General features: G+C 38.5%; 1 protein-coding gene across 13 annotated transcripts in view; it reads left to right on the top strand.

Annotated features, from left to right (window-relative positions):
* The window catches only part of TUT4 (terminal uridylyl transferase 4), a 215,133-nt gene that overhangs the window by 171,461 nt on the left and 26,786 nt on the right, over window positions 1-16,886 (top strand). For all 13 annotated transcript variants that reach the window (XM_031668776.1, XM_031668769.1, XM_031668797.1 and 10 more), the window contains 5 exons: window positions 2,875-2,978; window positions 5,964-6,021; window positions 6,115-6,218; window positions 6,514-6,603; window positions 9,058-9,171. In XM_031668776.1, the coding sequence (XP_031524636.1) occupies window positions 2,875-2,978; window positions 5,964-6,021; window positions 6,115-6,218; window positions 6,514-6,603; window positions 9,058-9,171 (470 nt within the window). The remainder of the gene's footprint in view (window positions 1-2,874; window positions 2,979-5,963; window positions 6,022-6,114; window positions 6,219-6,513; window positions 6,604-9,057; window positions 9,172-16,886) is intronic.

Raw genomic sequence — 16,886 nt, 5'->3', positions numbered from 1 at the left:
CTAATAAAAGAGATGAAACCTCATGAAGCTTATGTTTCAAATGGGGAGACAAACAGTTGACTAATAAATATATAATATTATATCAGCAAATAATACATGCTGTTAAATGTGTAGGAGATAAAAGAAGTGATGGGGTGTTATGATAGGCCTCTCTCATAAGGTAGCATTTGAGCAGAATCCTGAATAACATGAAGGAGCAAGTTATATAAATATCCAAGGAGAAAACATTGTTGATGGAACAAGACTAGATTATGTCTGGCGTATTTGAGGAGTAGCCAGGAAGTAAGTGTGGCTGGAGTGGAGTACTAAAGGTAGATTGTAATGTATAGAAGAGGTCAGAGAGGTGGTCTAGGAATTAAGTCATTAGTGCCTTATGGAGGTTGGTAGAAAGACTTTGGATTTTATTTTGAGTACCTAATGAGAATCTTTTAGAGGATTTTTAGTTAATTAATGACATGATCTGAGAGAATGGGTTGCTGGGCTATAAGACTAGAAGCAAGTAGAACATTTAGGAGGCTGCTGTGTGAGTCCAGAGTAGATGAGAAGTGGTCAGATTTGGGATATATTTTGATGGTAGAACCAACAGGATTTGCTGATGGAAAATGTGAGGCATGAGAGAAAGAAAGAAATCAAGGATGGTTTCAAGGTTTTTGCTATAACAGTAACAGTGGGTGGTCCTATATAACAGAGGCAGAGAGAGCAGAAAGAGTAAGTTTTGGGCATGGGGATGAAGAATCAAGATTTTTGTGACTAAATATTTTAGAAAAGGATAAAAGTTGACTTACAATCAGAATGAATTTGTACTTTTACAAGATAACCTGTTATGTGCTATATATTGCATTTAAAAGTATTTGAAAACAAAGTATTTTTTAATTAAAAAATTATATTATCATTATTGTTTTTTAGAGACAGGGTCTCACTCTGTTGTCCAGACTGGAGTGCAGTGGCATGATCATAGCTCACTGCAGCCTCAAACTGCCGGGCTCAAGCAATCCTCCTGCCTTAGCCTCCCAAGTCGTTAGGACTACAGGTGTGTGCCACCGTGCTTGGCTAATTTACTTTTTATTTAAAAAATTTTTTTTGGCCAGGTGCAGTGGCTTACGCCTATAATCCCAGCACTTTGGGAGGCTGAGGCAGGTGGATCACCTGAGGTCAGGAGTTTCAAACGAGCCTGGCCAACATGGTGAAACCCGTCTCTACTAAAAATACAAAAATTTGCTGGGTGTGGTGGTACATGACTGTAGTCCCAGCTACTCCGCCAAGGCAGGAGAATCACTTGAACCTGGGAGGCAGAGGTTGCAGTGAGCCAAGATCATGCCTTTGCACTTCAGCCTGGGCAACAAGAGCGAAACTTCATCTCAAAAAGAAAAAAAAGAATGCATACATATATATATGAAATAGGATATTGCTCTGTCACCCGGGCTCAACTGCAGTGGTGCGATCATGTCGTTAGGGTTCAGCCTTGACCTCTGAGGTTCAAGCGATCCTCCTACCTTAGTCTCCTGAGTAGCTGGGACCACAGGTACATGCCACCACACCCAGCAGATTATTTTTTGTAGAGATGGAGTCTTACCATGTTTTCCAAGCAGGTCTCAAACTCCTGAACTCAAGTGATCCACCTACCTCAGCTTCCCAGAATTCTAGGATTACAGGCATGAGCCACTGCAGCCTGCCTTCTTTTTCATTTTAAAATTTTTTTGTAAAGACAAAGTCTCACCATGTTGCCCAGGCTGGTCTCAAACTCCTGACCGCAAATGATCCTCCTACCTTGGCTTCCTGAAACACTGGGATTATAGGAGTATATAAAGTATTGACCAAATCTAAGTTTCTATTATATAAAACTCATGCTCATTTTTATTTGTTGATGAGTATAGTTTCTTTTTTTGCCACTCAGCTATCATTGAAATTTCAAGTAGAGCATCAGAACTGGATGGGGGTATGAAGTTTTGAAAGTATAAATGTCCTATCTAAATGTGTAGTCTACTTTAGAATTAATAGGAAGAGCCAGGCCCAGTGGCACACACGTGTTATCCCAGCCACTTGGGAGGTTGAGGTGGGAGTATTGCTTGAGGCGAGGGGTTCGAGGCTGTAGTGTATAATGATTGTGCCTGTTAAGAATAGCCAGCGTGCTATAGCCTGGGCAACATAGCAAGACCCTGTCTCTAAAAAAAAAAAAGTAATAGGAAGAAAAATCCAACTCTGTTAAACCATAGCTTATTTGAAATGGTAGCTGTTATTAGATGACACTGAGTCTGAAGGGTAACCCTATCATAATTTATATCAAGTGGACTATAATTACTCATTTTTGGAAGAGAATCATATACTAAGGTGATGTTTGTAAACCTACATGAATTGTGCTTTGAAAGAACTAATTTATCTTTAAGAGGGCAGTCCTCAAATACTGATCTTAACTATTGGTAGTGATGTTGAGAATGTATAAAAGCAGATGGATTTATTACGTAAGTCAGAAAAAGCTAAAAGTCTCAATGATTGTTTGGACGTGGACACTGAGAGAGAGATACTAAGTATTGCTCCTGTATTTCTGGTGTGGGCAACTGGGTGCATGATGATACTATTTGCTAAGAACAGTGATAATAGAAATAATAATAGATTTGGGGTGAAGTTGATAGTTCAGATGTTGAATTTATGATGTCTGTGGAAAATTGGAAAAAGCAGTTGGGTACATGGGTATGGGAACTTGGACAAAAGCTTGAGCTCAAGATATTTTGGAATTTCTCAGTATTTCTTCCAGTGATCAGTAACTTAAATCATAGAAAACGACGAGAGTATGTTGTATGAGGTCATTAGTAGATAATAGAAGACTCCTCCTCTCTGCTAATAATAAGACTTTGGACTTTGTTTTCCTTTGCTTAGAAAAGGCAAGATTGTGCTTATTTGGCTCTTCTAAGAATGGATTTGGATTTCGTGATAGTGATCTGGATATTTGTATGACCCTGGAAGGCCATGAAAATGCAGAGGTAAGAGTGTTTGGAAAGCGTTACGTAAGTTTATTTTCTCCCAATGACGATTCTATTTTTATTTTTGTACGTGATAGTGATAAAAATGTGGTATCACTCTTTGTATAAATATATTAGCAAAATAAATGTTTGAAATATGAAAACAATAGCATTTTCAATTTAGAAGACATTGAAATCTTAAAAGTGTTTCAGTAATTTTATGATACAAAAACCACGTGACTGAGAGTTATAAGTGATTTGTAATGAATTTTCGGAAAAAGTTAATATACCACAAAGTTGGAATTTTTTCGCTAGAACCAATGAGAAGCTGATGCTTCAGTTTCGTAGTGAACATTGATCTTTCATACTTTGTCTTCTCATATCTCTTTCATTAGATGACGTCTTTGTATTACTACAGGTAGTAAATACAGGTGGTCATCTAATTTATAATTGGTTTTGTTCTAAAAGTTAGTTATAATTTTTGGCCACTCACATAAAATTTTTTCCATAGAAGCAATGTTATAAATGATATGCTAAGGGCTGGGCACAGTGGCTCACGCCTATAATCCCAGCACTTTGGGAGGCCGAGGCGGGCAGATCATGAGGTCAAGAGATCGAGAAACTCTTGGCCAACATGGTGAAACCCCGTCTCTATGAAAAATAAAAAAATTAGCTGGGCATGGTGGCACACGCCTGTAGTCCCAGCTACTCGGAGGCTGAGGCAGGAGAATCACTTGAACCCGGGAGGCAGAGGTTGCAGTGAGCTGAGGTTGCACCACTGCACTCCAGCCTGGCGATAGAGTGAGACTCCGTCTCAAAAAAATAATAAATAAATAAATAAAATGCCAAGATAGCTTTTAGAAACTCATTTTGGGCGGGGAGGAGAACTAACATTTATTGAGTTCCCAGTATACACTTTTACATACATTATCTCATTTCATTCTTACAACCACCTTCGAGGTAGGTATTATTTCCCCCATTTTACAGATGAGGAAACTGAGGCTTTGAAAGATAAACTGACTTGTCCAAGTTCACACAGCTAGTAATTCTTGGAGCCGGGATTCGTAACCCAGGTCTGTCTGACTCCAGAGTTCATGCTCTTTCCGTTGTATCTCACTGCCTCTCTGTAATTTTTTTAACCCATAATGTAGCTGAAATATAGTACTAATAGTACTGTAGAACCTAACCACTGCTTTCTGAAACTGATAGCTTTCTGAGTTCCACCGTGAGATGCCAGGAGCAGACCTTCCCCAAGTGCAATTTCAGCAGTGAGAGTGGGTACTTACGCTTTCCTTTTTTGTATACCAGGCCTTAATAGTGGGAAGGAGATTGTCCAAGCTCCAGGGAAGAAAAGGACTGATTGGACAGGGAAGAAGTGTCCCAGGCCTTCTCAACGGCAACTAGCAAAGGAGGGTATCCTTGCAGATGTTCAGTCCTTTACCAGCCTAGCTATTGGTATTTATGTTTTAAAATGAGGGACTGCTTGCAAGATTGGGGTGAGGCCCAGCTTCTGGCATCTGTAGTGGTGTCAGTATCGCCTCTGTTACATTATAAAAGAATTCAGCAGAATAGTGTGCTTTTCTAAAATCATTCTTTCGAAAGGTGGTTTTGAAATTGTTAAACCCGGAGTAAAGATGGCAGTGATGACTTATTTCTGGCCATAAGAGGTTGCTTCTGGTGTCTTCATACCTTGTTTTATAAAGAAACTGAAAAGTTGCAAGTATTTTATTTGTTCTCCTTTACTAAATTCTGCTTAGAGCCACCTACTTGGAAAGTGGCTGCCCTTCTCCATTCTGAAGAGTAAAATTGAGGGAATAGGAAATGATTTTTTTACCCAGGAAAGAGGTTAGAGTTTAGATATCTTCTATGTAAAACTTATTAATTAAACTTCTAATCACTAAGGGTTTGTATATTATATACAATATGTGCCATTCCTACTGGGAAGTTGAAACAATGAAAATAATAAATCATTTTCTTTCAGATGAGCCATAATTGAAACTTTTAAGATTTAGCATAATTGTATTCTTGAATAATAAAGAGAAAAATTACCTCCTTTGTTAATTTTATCATATGTGAATTAGTAACTAATGGTGTCTTTGAAATCCTTTGGTTTAGCTGCAATGGCTCCTGCTCTCATGTAGCTAAAAAGAACATGTTGGAAAAATGGAAGTTACTTTATAACTCTTGGGATTGATGTTTATACCCTTCAGCTATTTCCAGTTAATTTTTAATGCCATAATCATTATGTATTATGATTATCATTACAATACCAAATCTGCTGTCTCTGGTTTTTACAACAGTAACACATTTACATTTACAGAGGTAAGAATTTCCATGGAGAAATAGGTGCTGGTGATAATAGGAGTATCTTTCTTTTCCACATCAACATAATAATAATAATAAATAACTCACAGATTTAAAGGCTTATTTTGTGCCAGGCATTCTGCTGAGTGCTTTACATACATAATCTCATGTAATCCTCCCAACAGCTTTGCAGGACAGGAGTTTGTGATTGTCTTGATTTTATAGAGTAGTAATGTGATGCTCAGAGAGGTTAAACATTTGGTCAGTCACACAGCTAATCAATACTTAGTTTAAGCTTTGAATCCAAGTTTGTCTCAATTCAGAGCCTATGTCCTTTATTGCTATATTGTTTTGCCCTTGCCAAACTCACCTGTAGTTGTTTATTCACTTTTTGAAAACCGTATTCTTCTCCTGTCTTTGTGCTTCTCAAACTTTAATCTGCATGTGAATTACCTTGAGATTCTGTTAAAATGCAGATTATGATTTAGTAGACTGGGGAGAGTCCTCAGATTCTGCATTTTTATGAAGTTTCCAGATTATGCTGATACTGTAGGTCTATGAATCACTTACTTGGAGTAGCAATGTTATTATAGGACTTTATGGCTGGAAATTTTAAGTGCTACTATTAAATGCCTAGATTAAAGTAGAATTTGCACAAGATGAAATTGAGTCAAACTATTATTTATTTGGTTTGTTTTTTAGAAATTAAATTGTAAGGAAATAATTGAAAATTTGGCAAAAATTCTTAAGAGACATCCAGGTATGAATTTTAAATCTTTAAAACAAAAGAATTTTTTTTTAGCGTATATGAAAATTATTTAACCTACTGAAGTCTTTTTTATTTTTAAATTAGGTTTAAGAAACATTTTGCCTATAACTACTGCCAAAGTGCCTATAGTAAAATTTGAACACAGACGAAGTGGGTTAGAAGGCGATATCAGTTTATATAATACATTGGTAAGTTTATCTTTATGGGCCATGTATATACTTTTCATTTTAAAAGTTTACAGATTACTGACTCTACCTTTATGTTTAAAACTTTCAAATGTGAACAGTATAAGGAAAAAGTATTTTACTAGTTATCTTGATACTTCCTTCAGATTGAAGGTCAGTTTTTGTTTGATTCACTAATAGGTATTTTACATTTTACATTTATATATTCTGTATTTGGAGTGTATTACATTTTAAAATCTGATTTGTAGTTTAAGTTTAAGAAATTTGAAATGCTTTCAAATATGTAATTATTTTTCAGGCTCAACATAACACAAGAATGCTAGCTACTTATGCAGCTATTGATCCTAGAGTGCAGTATTTGGGATATACTATGAAAGTGTTTGCTAAGGTATTTATGAAGAAATTAATGATCTGCTTTGTAGTAATGCTCATGATAATTAAAGTGAAACATACTTATATCAGATTTGTGAAATATATTGTCTCAATTTTGTTTATCTGAGCTTTTAAAAAAAGAAACTTTCAGTATTATATAGGTTGAATTGATACCTATCAGAGTAGGGTGGCTCTCAGTCTTTTTTTCCTCTATGTGCTCTATTCCCATGTGCAACTGACTAGTCAGTTTCTCAGCAGTAAAATTTCTCAATGCAGTGGTTTTCAACCCCAGGCATAGGAGTTGGCATATCATCCTAGTTAAGAATTTCTGAGTTAAGAAATCTTATATTTGAGTTTAGTGATAAATTTTTATGACCCAGAAAACAAAACAATACCAATAATACCTTATGCTTCTCCTATTATAACACTTGTTACGACATTGAATTTAGTTTTCTTGTTCTTTTGCTAAATGTGTAAACTAGATGAGGACAGGGACCTCTGTTTCCCTAGTTCATTGTAGTGCCTGCTTTATGGTAGCTGCTCAGTAAAATGATTAATTTTATTAATGTGTTAGTGGAAGAGTTTTAGTAGGGGAGAAACTTGGTCAGATTTTCATTTCATAAAGCTTCCTTTTTCTAATAGGAAGGCTCTTGTTATTGTTGCTGCTGTTATCGTTGCTCTTTCGCCCAGGCTGGAGTGCAGTGGTGGGATCTCAGCTCACTGCAAGCTCTGCCTCCTGGGTTTAAGCGATTCTCCTGCCTCAGCCTCCCAACTAGCTGGGATTACAGGCACTCACCACCATGTCTGGCTAAGTTTTGTATTTTTAGTAGAGACGGGGTTTCACCGTGTTGGCCAGGCTGGTCTCAAACTCCTGACCTCAAGTGATCCTCCAGCCTCGGCTTCCCAGAGTGCTGGGATTACTGTGCCTGACTGGAAAGCATATTTTTAAAGATATTCCTGTACATGTCTTTCTAGACAAGAGTGTATCTTAGAAAAGCATTTAGGCACATACTACATACAAGACTTGATATGCCTACTTTTTTAGATTCGCCTAACAAGGTAACTCTAACATGACAGTTTTGTTATAACTACATAGAATTCTGTTAATAAAATCACCCCTTTCCCCTTTAAATATGAATATAAGCTAAATCCTTGCTCAAGGGAAAAAGTCTGAAGATTGTTTCAGGTTTTGTTCCTCCCCTCTCCCCCCTCTCGTCCCCCTCCCCTATTTTTTTTAATTTTAATTTTAATTTTATGGTTTTTTTTGAGATGGGATCTTGATCTGTCGCTTAGGCTGGAGTGCAGTGGCACAATCTCGGCTCACTGCAGCCTCCCACTCCTGGGTTCAAGCAGTTCTCCCTGCCTCAGCCTCCAGAGTAGCTGGGATTACAGGTGCCTGCTACCACGCCTGACTAATTTTTGCATTTTTATCAGAGACAGAGTTTTGCCATATTGGCCAGACCGGTCTCGAACTCCTGACCTCAGGTGATCCACCCGCCTCAGCCTCCCAAAGTGCTGTGATTAGAGGCTTGAGCCATGTGCCCAGCCTTTATTTTTATTTTTGAGACAGGATCCTACTGTTGCCCAGGCTGGAGTAAAGTGGTGTGATTACAGCTCACTGCAACCTTGACCTCCTGGGCTCAATTGATCCTCCCACCTTAGCCTCTTGAGTAGCTGGGACTACAGGTGTATGCCACCACGCCCAACTATTTTTTGTATTTCTTGTAGAGACGGGGTTTCGCCATGTTGCCCAGACTGTTCTTGAACTCTTGGGCTCAAGCAATCCACCCTCCTCGGCCTTTCGAAGTGCTGAGATGACAGGCATGAGCCACCATGTCTGGCTTCCTTGTTCTTTTTTATTTTTTATTTATTAAAAAAGATGTTTTCCCTAACCACTAGACCATCAGGGACTTTGTTCTTTTTTAATGGCTGCATGCCATTCCATTATGCGAATAGTCCTTAGTTATTTTAAACCTGTGCTTTACTGATGAACCTAAAATTATTTCTGATTTTTGCTATTATAATAGTGCTGCAATTAAAAAAACCTTCTTAGTCATTTCACATATTTTTTGGCGTATTTGTATGGTACATTCTTAGGATTACTGGTTCAAAGAAAATGTGCTTTTGTAATTGTGATATTGTCAGATATTCTTGATAGTGTTTGTATTAATTTATACTCTTACCTGCAGTGTGTGAGAGTACCTATTTCCCCACATCATGTGTAGTAGTTTTTTGTTTGTTTGTACAGATGGGGTCTCACTGCGTTACCCAGGCTGGTCTTGACCTCCTGGGTTCAAGCTTTTCTTTCGCCTCAACCTCCCAGAGTATTGGGATTATAGACGGTGCAGTTTATTTTTAATCCAGTTTAACCCAGTTCTATGGGTTAAAAAAATGATGTGGCAGAATGTTTAATATAATTCTGCATGGAGTAAGAGTCTGAAGTTTTGTTTTCAATCATGTTGTTTTTTAGCGATGTGACATTGGGGATGCTTCCAGGGGAAGTTTATCTTCATATGCATATATCCTTATGGTGCTGTACTTTCTGCAGCAGAGAAAGCCACCTGTTATCCCAGTTCTACAAGAGGTAGGTGTTTAAGAAAACTATGAATGAGTTTTTTTTTTTAAAACAATAGATCTAAACACAGGAGATTTTGCTTGGTTCATGTCATCGATGTCCTAAGTTTTCTCTTTCCATTAACGCTATAATTAAACAATGAATCTTTTTGAAAAATTTATTATGGGAGAATATAGACTACCAAAAGAATATTAGATGAACAGAACCGTTCAATATCTTTTGTAACGTTTTTAAATTTTACAGTCCTAGAGTGCTGTGAATGATTGTGAAGTTCTTGTAGCCAGCCATAAACTCATATATTTTATATTCTCCAAGATGCAAGTACACAGGTTTCTTCTTTCTAGAATATTTTCCCTCCTGTTGCCTGGCAGTGAAGATTGATTTATTCTTATGTATGCTTTGGTCAACCTTGGAAATTTTGGTTTAGAATGAACCCGGGGAAACTCTTCCTTATCTCTTCTAAAGTCGTATCAGTTACATTAAACGTAAGAATGTACATTGAAAGAAACAGATTATACTCATTCACTCAGAATTGGTGACTTATAAAGTTCCTTTTTGTAGTCAATTTATACTCTCTGAAATTGGTACAAAGGAGATACTAATCATCCATCTTTTCCTCCTGATTCTTGGCACAAAGTAGATTTGTAGGCATTAGGGAGGATCCAATTCAAATTTTTTAGAATGGTGACTATTTTTAGTTAAGAGACAAGCATCAGAATTGGTTGGAAGAGTCACATATTCTGGTTTCACATAAATGTTGATAGTTATGGCAAAGAAGAAAATTACAAAATAGGCCAGGCGCGGTGGCTCACGTCTGTAATCCTAGCACTTTGGGAGGCTGAGGCAGACAGATCACAAGGTCAAGAGATGGAGACCATCCTGGCCAACATGGTGAAACCCCGTCTCTACTAAAAATATAAAATTTAGCCAGGCGTGATGGTGCGTGCCTGTAATCCCAGCTACTCAGGAGGCTGAGGCAGGAGAATCGATCACACCACTGCACTCCAGGCTGGTGACAGAGAGGGAGACTCCATCTCAAAAAAAAGAAAGAAAGAAAAATCACAAAATTATAAGCCATATAGTAGGTGTCAGATAGCCTTAGTAAGTTTTAAGAAGTTCTAATGAATATATATGTTTTTACCAGCATTTCCTTCCCTCTTTTAAACAGTGGACGGGAAATAAAAATTTTAAATTTTTGTTTAAATCCTTTCCTAGCCAAAGATTTAAGTTGCTGAATCTGTGTTGGGTGATGTATATTTGGGTGTGTGTTTAAAGTATTTTTCAGAGCTGTTTTAAGTTCACAGCAAAATTGAGAGGACAGTAAAGAGTTTCCAACATACCTCCTGTACCCACACATGCATAGCCTCCCCCATTATTAACCCCACCAGAGTGGTACATTTTTTACAACTGATGAACCTACGTTGACATATAATCACCCCAAGTCCATAGTTTGCAATTAACATTTACTCTTAATGTTGTATATTCTAAGGGTTTGGGCAATATATAATGATGTGTACATTTTATCATAATGATACATCAATATATGCTGTTATAGTATCATGCAGACTATTTTCAATGCCTTAAAAATTTTTGTACTTTGCCTAGTCATCCTCCCTTCAACCCCTGGCAACCACTAATCTTTGTGCTGTCTTCATAGTTTTGACTTTTCCAGAATATCATATTGTTGGAATCATATAGTATGTAGCCTTTTCAGATTGACTTCCATCACTCAGTGATATGTATTTAAATTTCCTCCATGTCTTTTCATGGCTTGATAGCTCATTTCTTTTTCTTTTTTTTTTTTTTTTTTTGAGACGGAGTCTTGCTCTGTCGCCCAGGCTGGGGTGCAGTGGCCGGATCTCAGCTCACTGCAAGCTTCGCCTCCCGGCTTTACGCCATTCTCCTGCCTCAGCCTCCCGAGTAGCTGGGACTACAGGCGCCCACCACCTCGCCCGGCTAGTTTTTTTTTTGTATTTTTTAGTAGAGATAGGGTTTCACCGTGTTAGCCAGGATGGTTTCGATCTCCTGACCTCGTGATCCACCTGTCTCGGCCTCCCAAAGTGCTGGGATTACAGGCTTGGGCCACCACGCCCAGCCTTTCTTTTTTTAAAATTTTTAAATGCTTAGACTTTTTTGTTGAACCTCTAAATCTATTTTATCATTTCCTTTTTTTTCTTTTCTTTTCTTTTTTTTTTTTTTTTTTTTTTTGTTTGATGTTTGTTCTGTTTTTCATTCTGGAGTGCAGTGGCACGATCTCAGCTCACTGCAACCTCTGCCTCCGGGGTTCAAACGATTAAAGCGATTCTCTTGCCTAAGCCTCCTGAGTAGCTGGGATTACAGGCATGCACCACCACACCCTGCTGATTTTTGTATTTTTAGTAGAGTGGGGTTTCACCATGTTGGCCAGGCTGGTCTCTAACATCTGACCTCAGGTGATCCACCTGCCTTGGCCTCCCAAAGTGCTGGGATTACAGGCATGAGCCACCACGCCTGGCCTGTCATTTCTTTTTAGTGCTCAGTAATATTCCATTGTTTGGATGTACTACAGTTTATTCATTCACATATGGAAGAACATCTGTGTTACAAGTTTTGGCTATTATGAATAAAGCTGTTACAAACATCTCTGCAAGTTTTTATATGGACATAATTTTCAAGTCTTTTGAGTGAATACAAAGGAGTCACATTGCTGAATCATATATACGAGTATGTTTAGTTTTGTAAGAAATGACCAACTGTTTTCCAAAGTGACTGTACCCAGTTTGCTTTCTACCAGCAGTGTGTGAGAGTTCCTGTTGCTCCACATCCATCCAGCGTTTGAGTACTTTTCCATGTTCTGAATTTAGGCCATTCTCTTAGGTGTGTAGTAGTCTTTCTTTCTTTTCTTAGGTGTATAATCATCTGTCTGTCCGTCCATCCGTCCTCCCTCCCCTGCCTCTCTTTTATTTTTTTTTAAGATAGTGTCTCACTCTTTTTGCTGCCCAGGCCGGACTGTAGTGGTGCAGTCATGGCTCTCTGCAGCCTCAACTTCCCAGGCTAAGGTGATTCTCCCACCTCAGCCTCCTGAGTAGCTGGGACTACGGGTGCACACCACCAAGCCCAGCTGATTTTTTATATATTTAGTAGAGACGGGGTTTTGCCATGTTGCTCAGGCTGTTCTCGAACTCCTGGGCTGAAGTCCACCTCGGCCTCCCAAAGTGTTGAGATTACTTTTAATGTCAAAACCACAATTTATTTTGCATCAATCTAATATTTTGTTTTATTTATCTATTTATTTATTTTTGAGAGAGAGTCTTGCTCTGTTGCCCAGGCTAGATTACGGTGGTGCAATCTCCACTCACTGCAGCCTCCACTTCCTGGGCTCAAGTGATCCTCCTACATAAGCCTCCCAAGTAGCTGGGACTACAGACATGAGCTGCCATGCCTGGCTAATTTTTGTTTGTTTTATAGGGATAGGATTTTTCCATGTTGCCCAGGTTGGTCTTGAACTCTGGGCTCAAGTAAGTTGCCTGCCTTGGCCTCCCAAAGTACTGGGATTACAAGTGTGAGCCACCTCACCTGGCCCATTGTTATTTTAATTTGCATCTCCCTGATGACATTATGCGGAAATCTTTTCATATGCTTATTTTGCCATTCATATGTCTTCTTTGGTGAGGTTCTTTGGTCCATTTTTTAAACAGGTTATTTTCTTACTGTTGAGTTTAAGGAGTTCTTTGTGTATTTTGAATAATAGTCCTTTATCAGATGTGTGTTTTGCAGCTATATTCTCCATGTCTGTGGCTTGTTTTTTCATTCCCTTGACATTGTCTTTTGCAGAGCAGAAAATTTTAATTTTAGTGCAGTCCATCTTGTCAATTATTTATTTCATAGCTCTTGCCTTTGGTGTTGTGTCTAAGAAGACATCACTATACTCAAGGTCATATAGATTTTCTCTTGTGTTTTCTTCCAGGAGTTTTGTTTATTTTACATTTAGGTCCATGACCCATTTAGAGTTAATTTTTTGTGAAGGGTGTAAGGTCTATACCTAGATTCATTGTTTTGCATGTGGATGTTCATTTGTTTCAGTACCATTGTTGAAAAGAATATTATTTCTCCACTGTATTGTCTTTGCTCCTTTGTTAAGGATCAGTTAACTATATTTATATACTTTAGGGCCCTCCACTGTTCCATTGATTTATTGATTATTTTACCAATGCCATAGTCTCTTATTTATAGTAGCATTATAATAAGTCTTGAGGTTGGGTTGTGTCAGTCTTCCAGCTTTGTTGTTCTTCTTCAATATTGTGTTAGCTATTCTGAGTCTTCTGCCTCTCTATGTAAACTTTAGAATCAGTTTGTCAATATCCACAAAATGACTTGCTGGAATTTTTACTGGGATTGAATTGAACCTGTAGACCAAGTTGGGAAGAACTTGGTCTAGACAATTTTGAGTCTTGACAATTTTGAGTCTTGACAATTTTGAGTCTTCCTGTCAATTATAATGGAATATCTCTCCATTTATTTAGTTCTTTGATTTTGCTCATTAGAGTTTTATAGTTTTCCTCATGTAGACCTTGTACGTATTTTGTTAGACTTATACCTATGTATTTCATTTTTTGGTGCTGACGTAAATGATACTGTATTTCTAATTTCAAATTCCACTTGTTCATTGCATGTGTTTGAATTTTTTATATTAATCTTGTGTCTTGTAAACTTGCTATAATTGCTTATTAGTTCTTGGAGTATTTTTTCAATTTGGATTTTATGCATAAATTATCATGTCATATATGAACAGTTTTATTTCTTCTCAACTTGTATACTTTTTATTTCCTTTTCTTGTTTGATTGCATTAGCTAGAACTTCCAGTATCACCATTACCTAAGACTTCCCAGACGTTGAAAAGGAGTGGTGAAAGAGAACATCCTTGTATTATTCCTGATTTTACAAGGGAAAGCATTGAGTTTTTCACCATTTGAGTATGATGTTTAGCTGTAGGATTTTTGTAGATTTCTTTAACAAGCTGAAGAAATTTTCCTCCATTCATAGTTTACAGAGAATTTTGGTTTTTTGTTTGTTTTGTTTTGTTTTAAATCATGAATGGGTGTTGAATTTTGTCAAATGCTTTTTCTGCATCTGTTGATCTGTGACTTTTTTTCTTTAGCCTGTTGATGTGATGGGTTACTGAGGAGAAAACACACACTCAAACCCAAAATGTTTTTTATTTCTTTTTCTTTGAGACAGAGTTTCGCTCTTGTCACCCAGGCTGGAGTGCAGTGACGCAGTCTCGGCTCACTGCAGCCTCCGTCTCCTGGGTTTAAGTGATTCTCCTACCTCAGCCTCCCGAGTAGGTGGGATTACAGGTGCTTGCCACCATGCCTGGCTAATTTTTTTGTATTTTTAGTAGAGACGGGGTTTCGCCATGCAGGCTGGTCTCGAACTCCTTACTTCAGGTGATCCACCTGCCTTGGCTTTCCAAAGTTCTGGGATTGCCGGCATGAGCCACCGCACCCAGCCCCCAAAATGTTTTTTCTATTCCCTTACTCAACAACAATAATCTCAGAAGACTTATGTGACCACATGTGTTGGGGGGTTTTCCCCACACACCAAGCAAGCAGCTACTTCTGCATTGAACACCGTGGTGTCCTCCAGTTCAATTCTGGCACCATCTATAGCATCAGATTCCACTGGTTGAGGGCTCAGTCCCACTAGACTATCCCCAGTTTAGACACCAGTTGCAAGTCTAGGCCCTCTAGAACTTCTGACTGACCGGCTTGAAGTTTGGGTTCCTATGACCTCCTCTTTGGGTTTGATTAATTTGCTAGAATGGCTCACAGAACTCAACCATTTACTTAGGCTTACTGGTGTATTATAAGGGATATTAGAAAGGATATAGATGAAGAAATACATAAAGGAAGGTATGGGAGAAGGGATGAGGAATTTTCATGCCCTGTCAGGGCATATTACCATCTAGGAACCTCCATGTGTTCAGCTATCAAGAAGCTATTTGGACCGAAACCTTTGGATTTTTATGGAAGCTTCATTACATATGCAAGATTGATTAAGCCAAGCTGTTGGCCGTTGGTGATCAACTTAACCTTTAGCACCTCTCCCCTCCCCAGAGGTTGGGGTATAGGACTGAAAGTTCCAACCCTGTAATCATGCCTTGGTCTGTCTGGTGACCAACCCCCATTTTAAAGATACCTGTGGGGCTGTCAGCCAGTAGTCAACTTGCTTACATACAAAAAGACTTGTTTTTAGAGATTCCAAGGATGTTACGAGTTGTATGTCAGGAAATGGGTTTGGAGGCCAAATATATGTTTTATAATGTCACAGCTACATCAGTTGATTTTCAGATGTTGAACCTGCTTTGTATAACTCTCTTTTTTGTACATTATTGGATTTGATTTGCTAATATTTTGTTGAGGATTTCTGCATCATTGTTCACGAGAGATTGGTCTGTAGTTTTCTTTACTTATAATGTCCTTGTCTGGTTTTGGTATTAGGGTAATGCTGGCCTCGTAGAATGAGTTAGGAAGTGTTCCTTCTGCTTCTGTCCTCTGAAAGAGATGAGGCAGAAGGAACACTTCCTAACTCATTCTTTGAGAATTGGTTTAATTTCTTCCTTAAGTGCTTGGTAGAATTCATCAGTGAAGCCATCTAGGCCTAGTGCTTTCTCTTTTGGATGGTTATTAATTATTGATTCAGTTTATTTAATAGATATAGGCCTATTCAGATTTTCTGTTTCTTCTTATGTGAGTTTTGGCATATCGTGTCTTTTTTTTTTTTTTTTTTTTTTTTTTGGAGATGGAATCTCACTCTGTCACCCAGGCTGGAGTACAGTGGCGTGATCTCGGCTCACTGCAGTCTCCGCCTCCTGGGTTCAAGCAGTTCTCCTGCCTCAGCCTCCGGAGTACCTGGGATTTACAGGTGCCTGCCACCATGCCCGGCTCATTTTTGTATTTTTAATAGAGACAGGGTTTCACCAGTGCTGGCCAGGCTGGTCTCAAACTCCTGACCTCAGGTGATCCGCCCGCCTTGGCATCCCAAAGTGCTGGGATTACAGGCGTGAGCCACCGCACGTGGCTGGCATATTGTGTCTTTTAAGGAATTAGTTCATTTCATCTAGGTTATCAAAATTGTAGTTCATAGTATTGTTTTATTATTCTTTTAATGTCCATGAGATATGTATTGATGTCACCTCTTTCATTTCTGTTGTTAGTAATTTATATACTTTCTCTTTTTTTCTTAATTAGCCTGACTAGGAGTGATTTGTTTTTTAACAAATTTGTTCACTGGATGATATTTAAAATTTACCATAATTAGGCCTGCCAAGGCCATCATTACTCCCTTATTATTATTATTATTTGTTTATTTATTTATTTTTTTGGAGACAGAGTCTTCGCTCTGTCACCCAGGCTGGAGTGCAGTGGCGCTGTCTCGGCTCATTGGAAGCTCCTCCTCCCAGGTTCACGCCATTCTCCTGCCTCAGCCTCCCAAGTAACTGGTACTACAGGTGCCCGCCACCACGTCTGGCTACTTTTTTTGTATTTTTAGTAGAGAAGGGGTTTCACCGTGTTAGCCAGGATGGTCTCCATCTCCTGACCTCGTGATCTGCCGGCCTCCCAGAGTGCTGGGATTACAGGCGTGCTCCACCACGCCCGGCCTACTCTATTATTCTAATGGTTGTTTAGACTTTAAATAGGGATCATATGTACTAATTCTCCAGTAATATAATTTGCCACTTTGCC

Source organism: Papio anubis, chromosome 1, assembly GCF_008728515.1.
Source record: "Papio anubis isolate 15944 chromosome 1, Panubis1.0, whole genome shotgun sequence".
In the NCBI taxonomy this organism is placed as follows: Eukaryota; Metazoa; Chordata; class Mammalia; order Primates; family Cercopithecidae; genus Papio; species Papio anubis.
The sequence above is the reverse complement of the archived record's forward strand: the minus strand, read 5'-3'. Positions and strand labels throughout refer to the sequence as shown.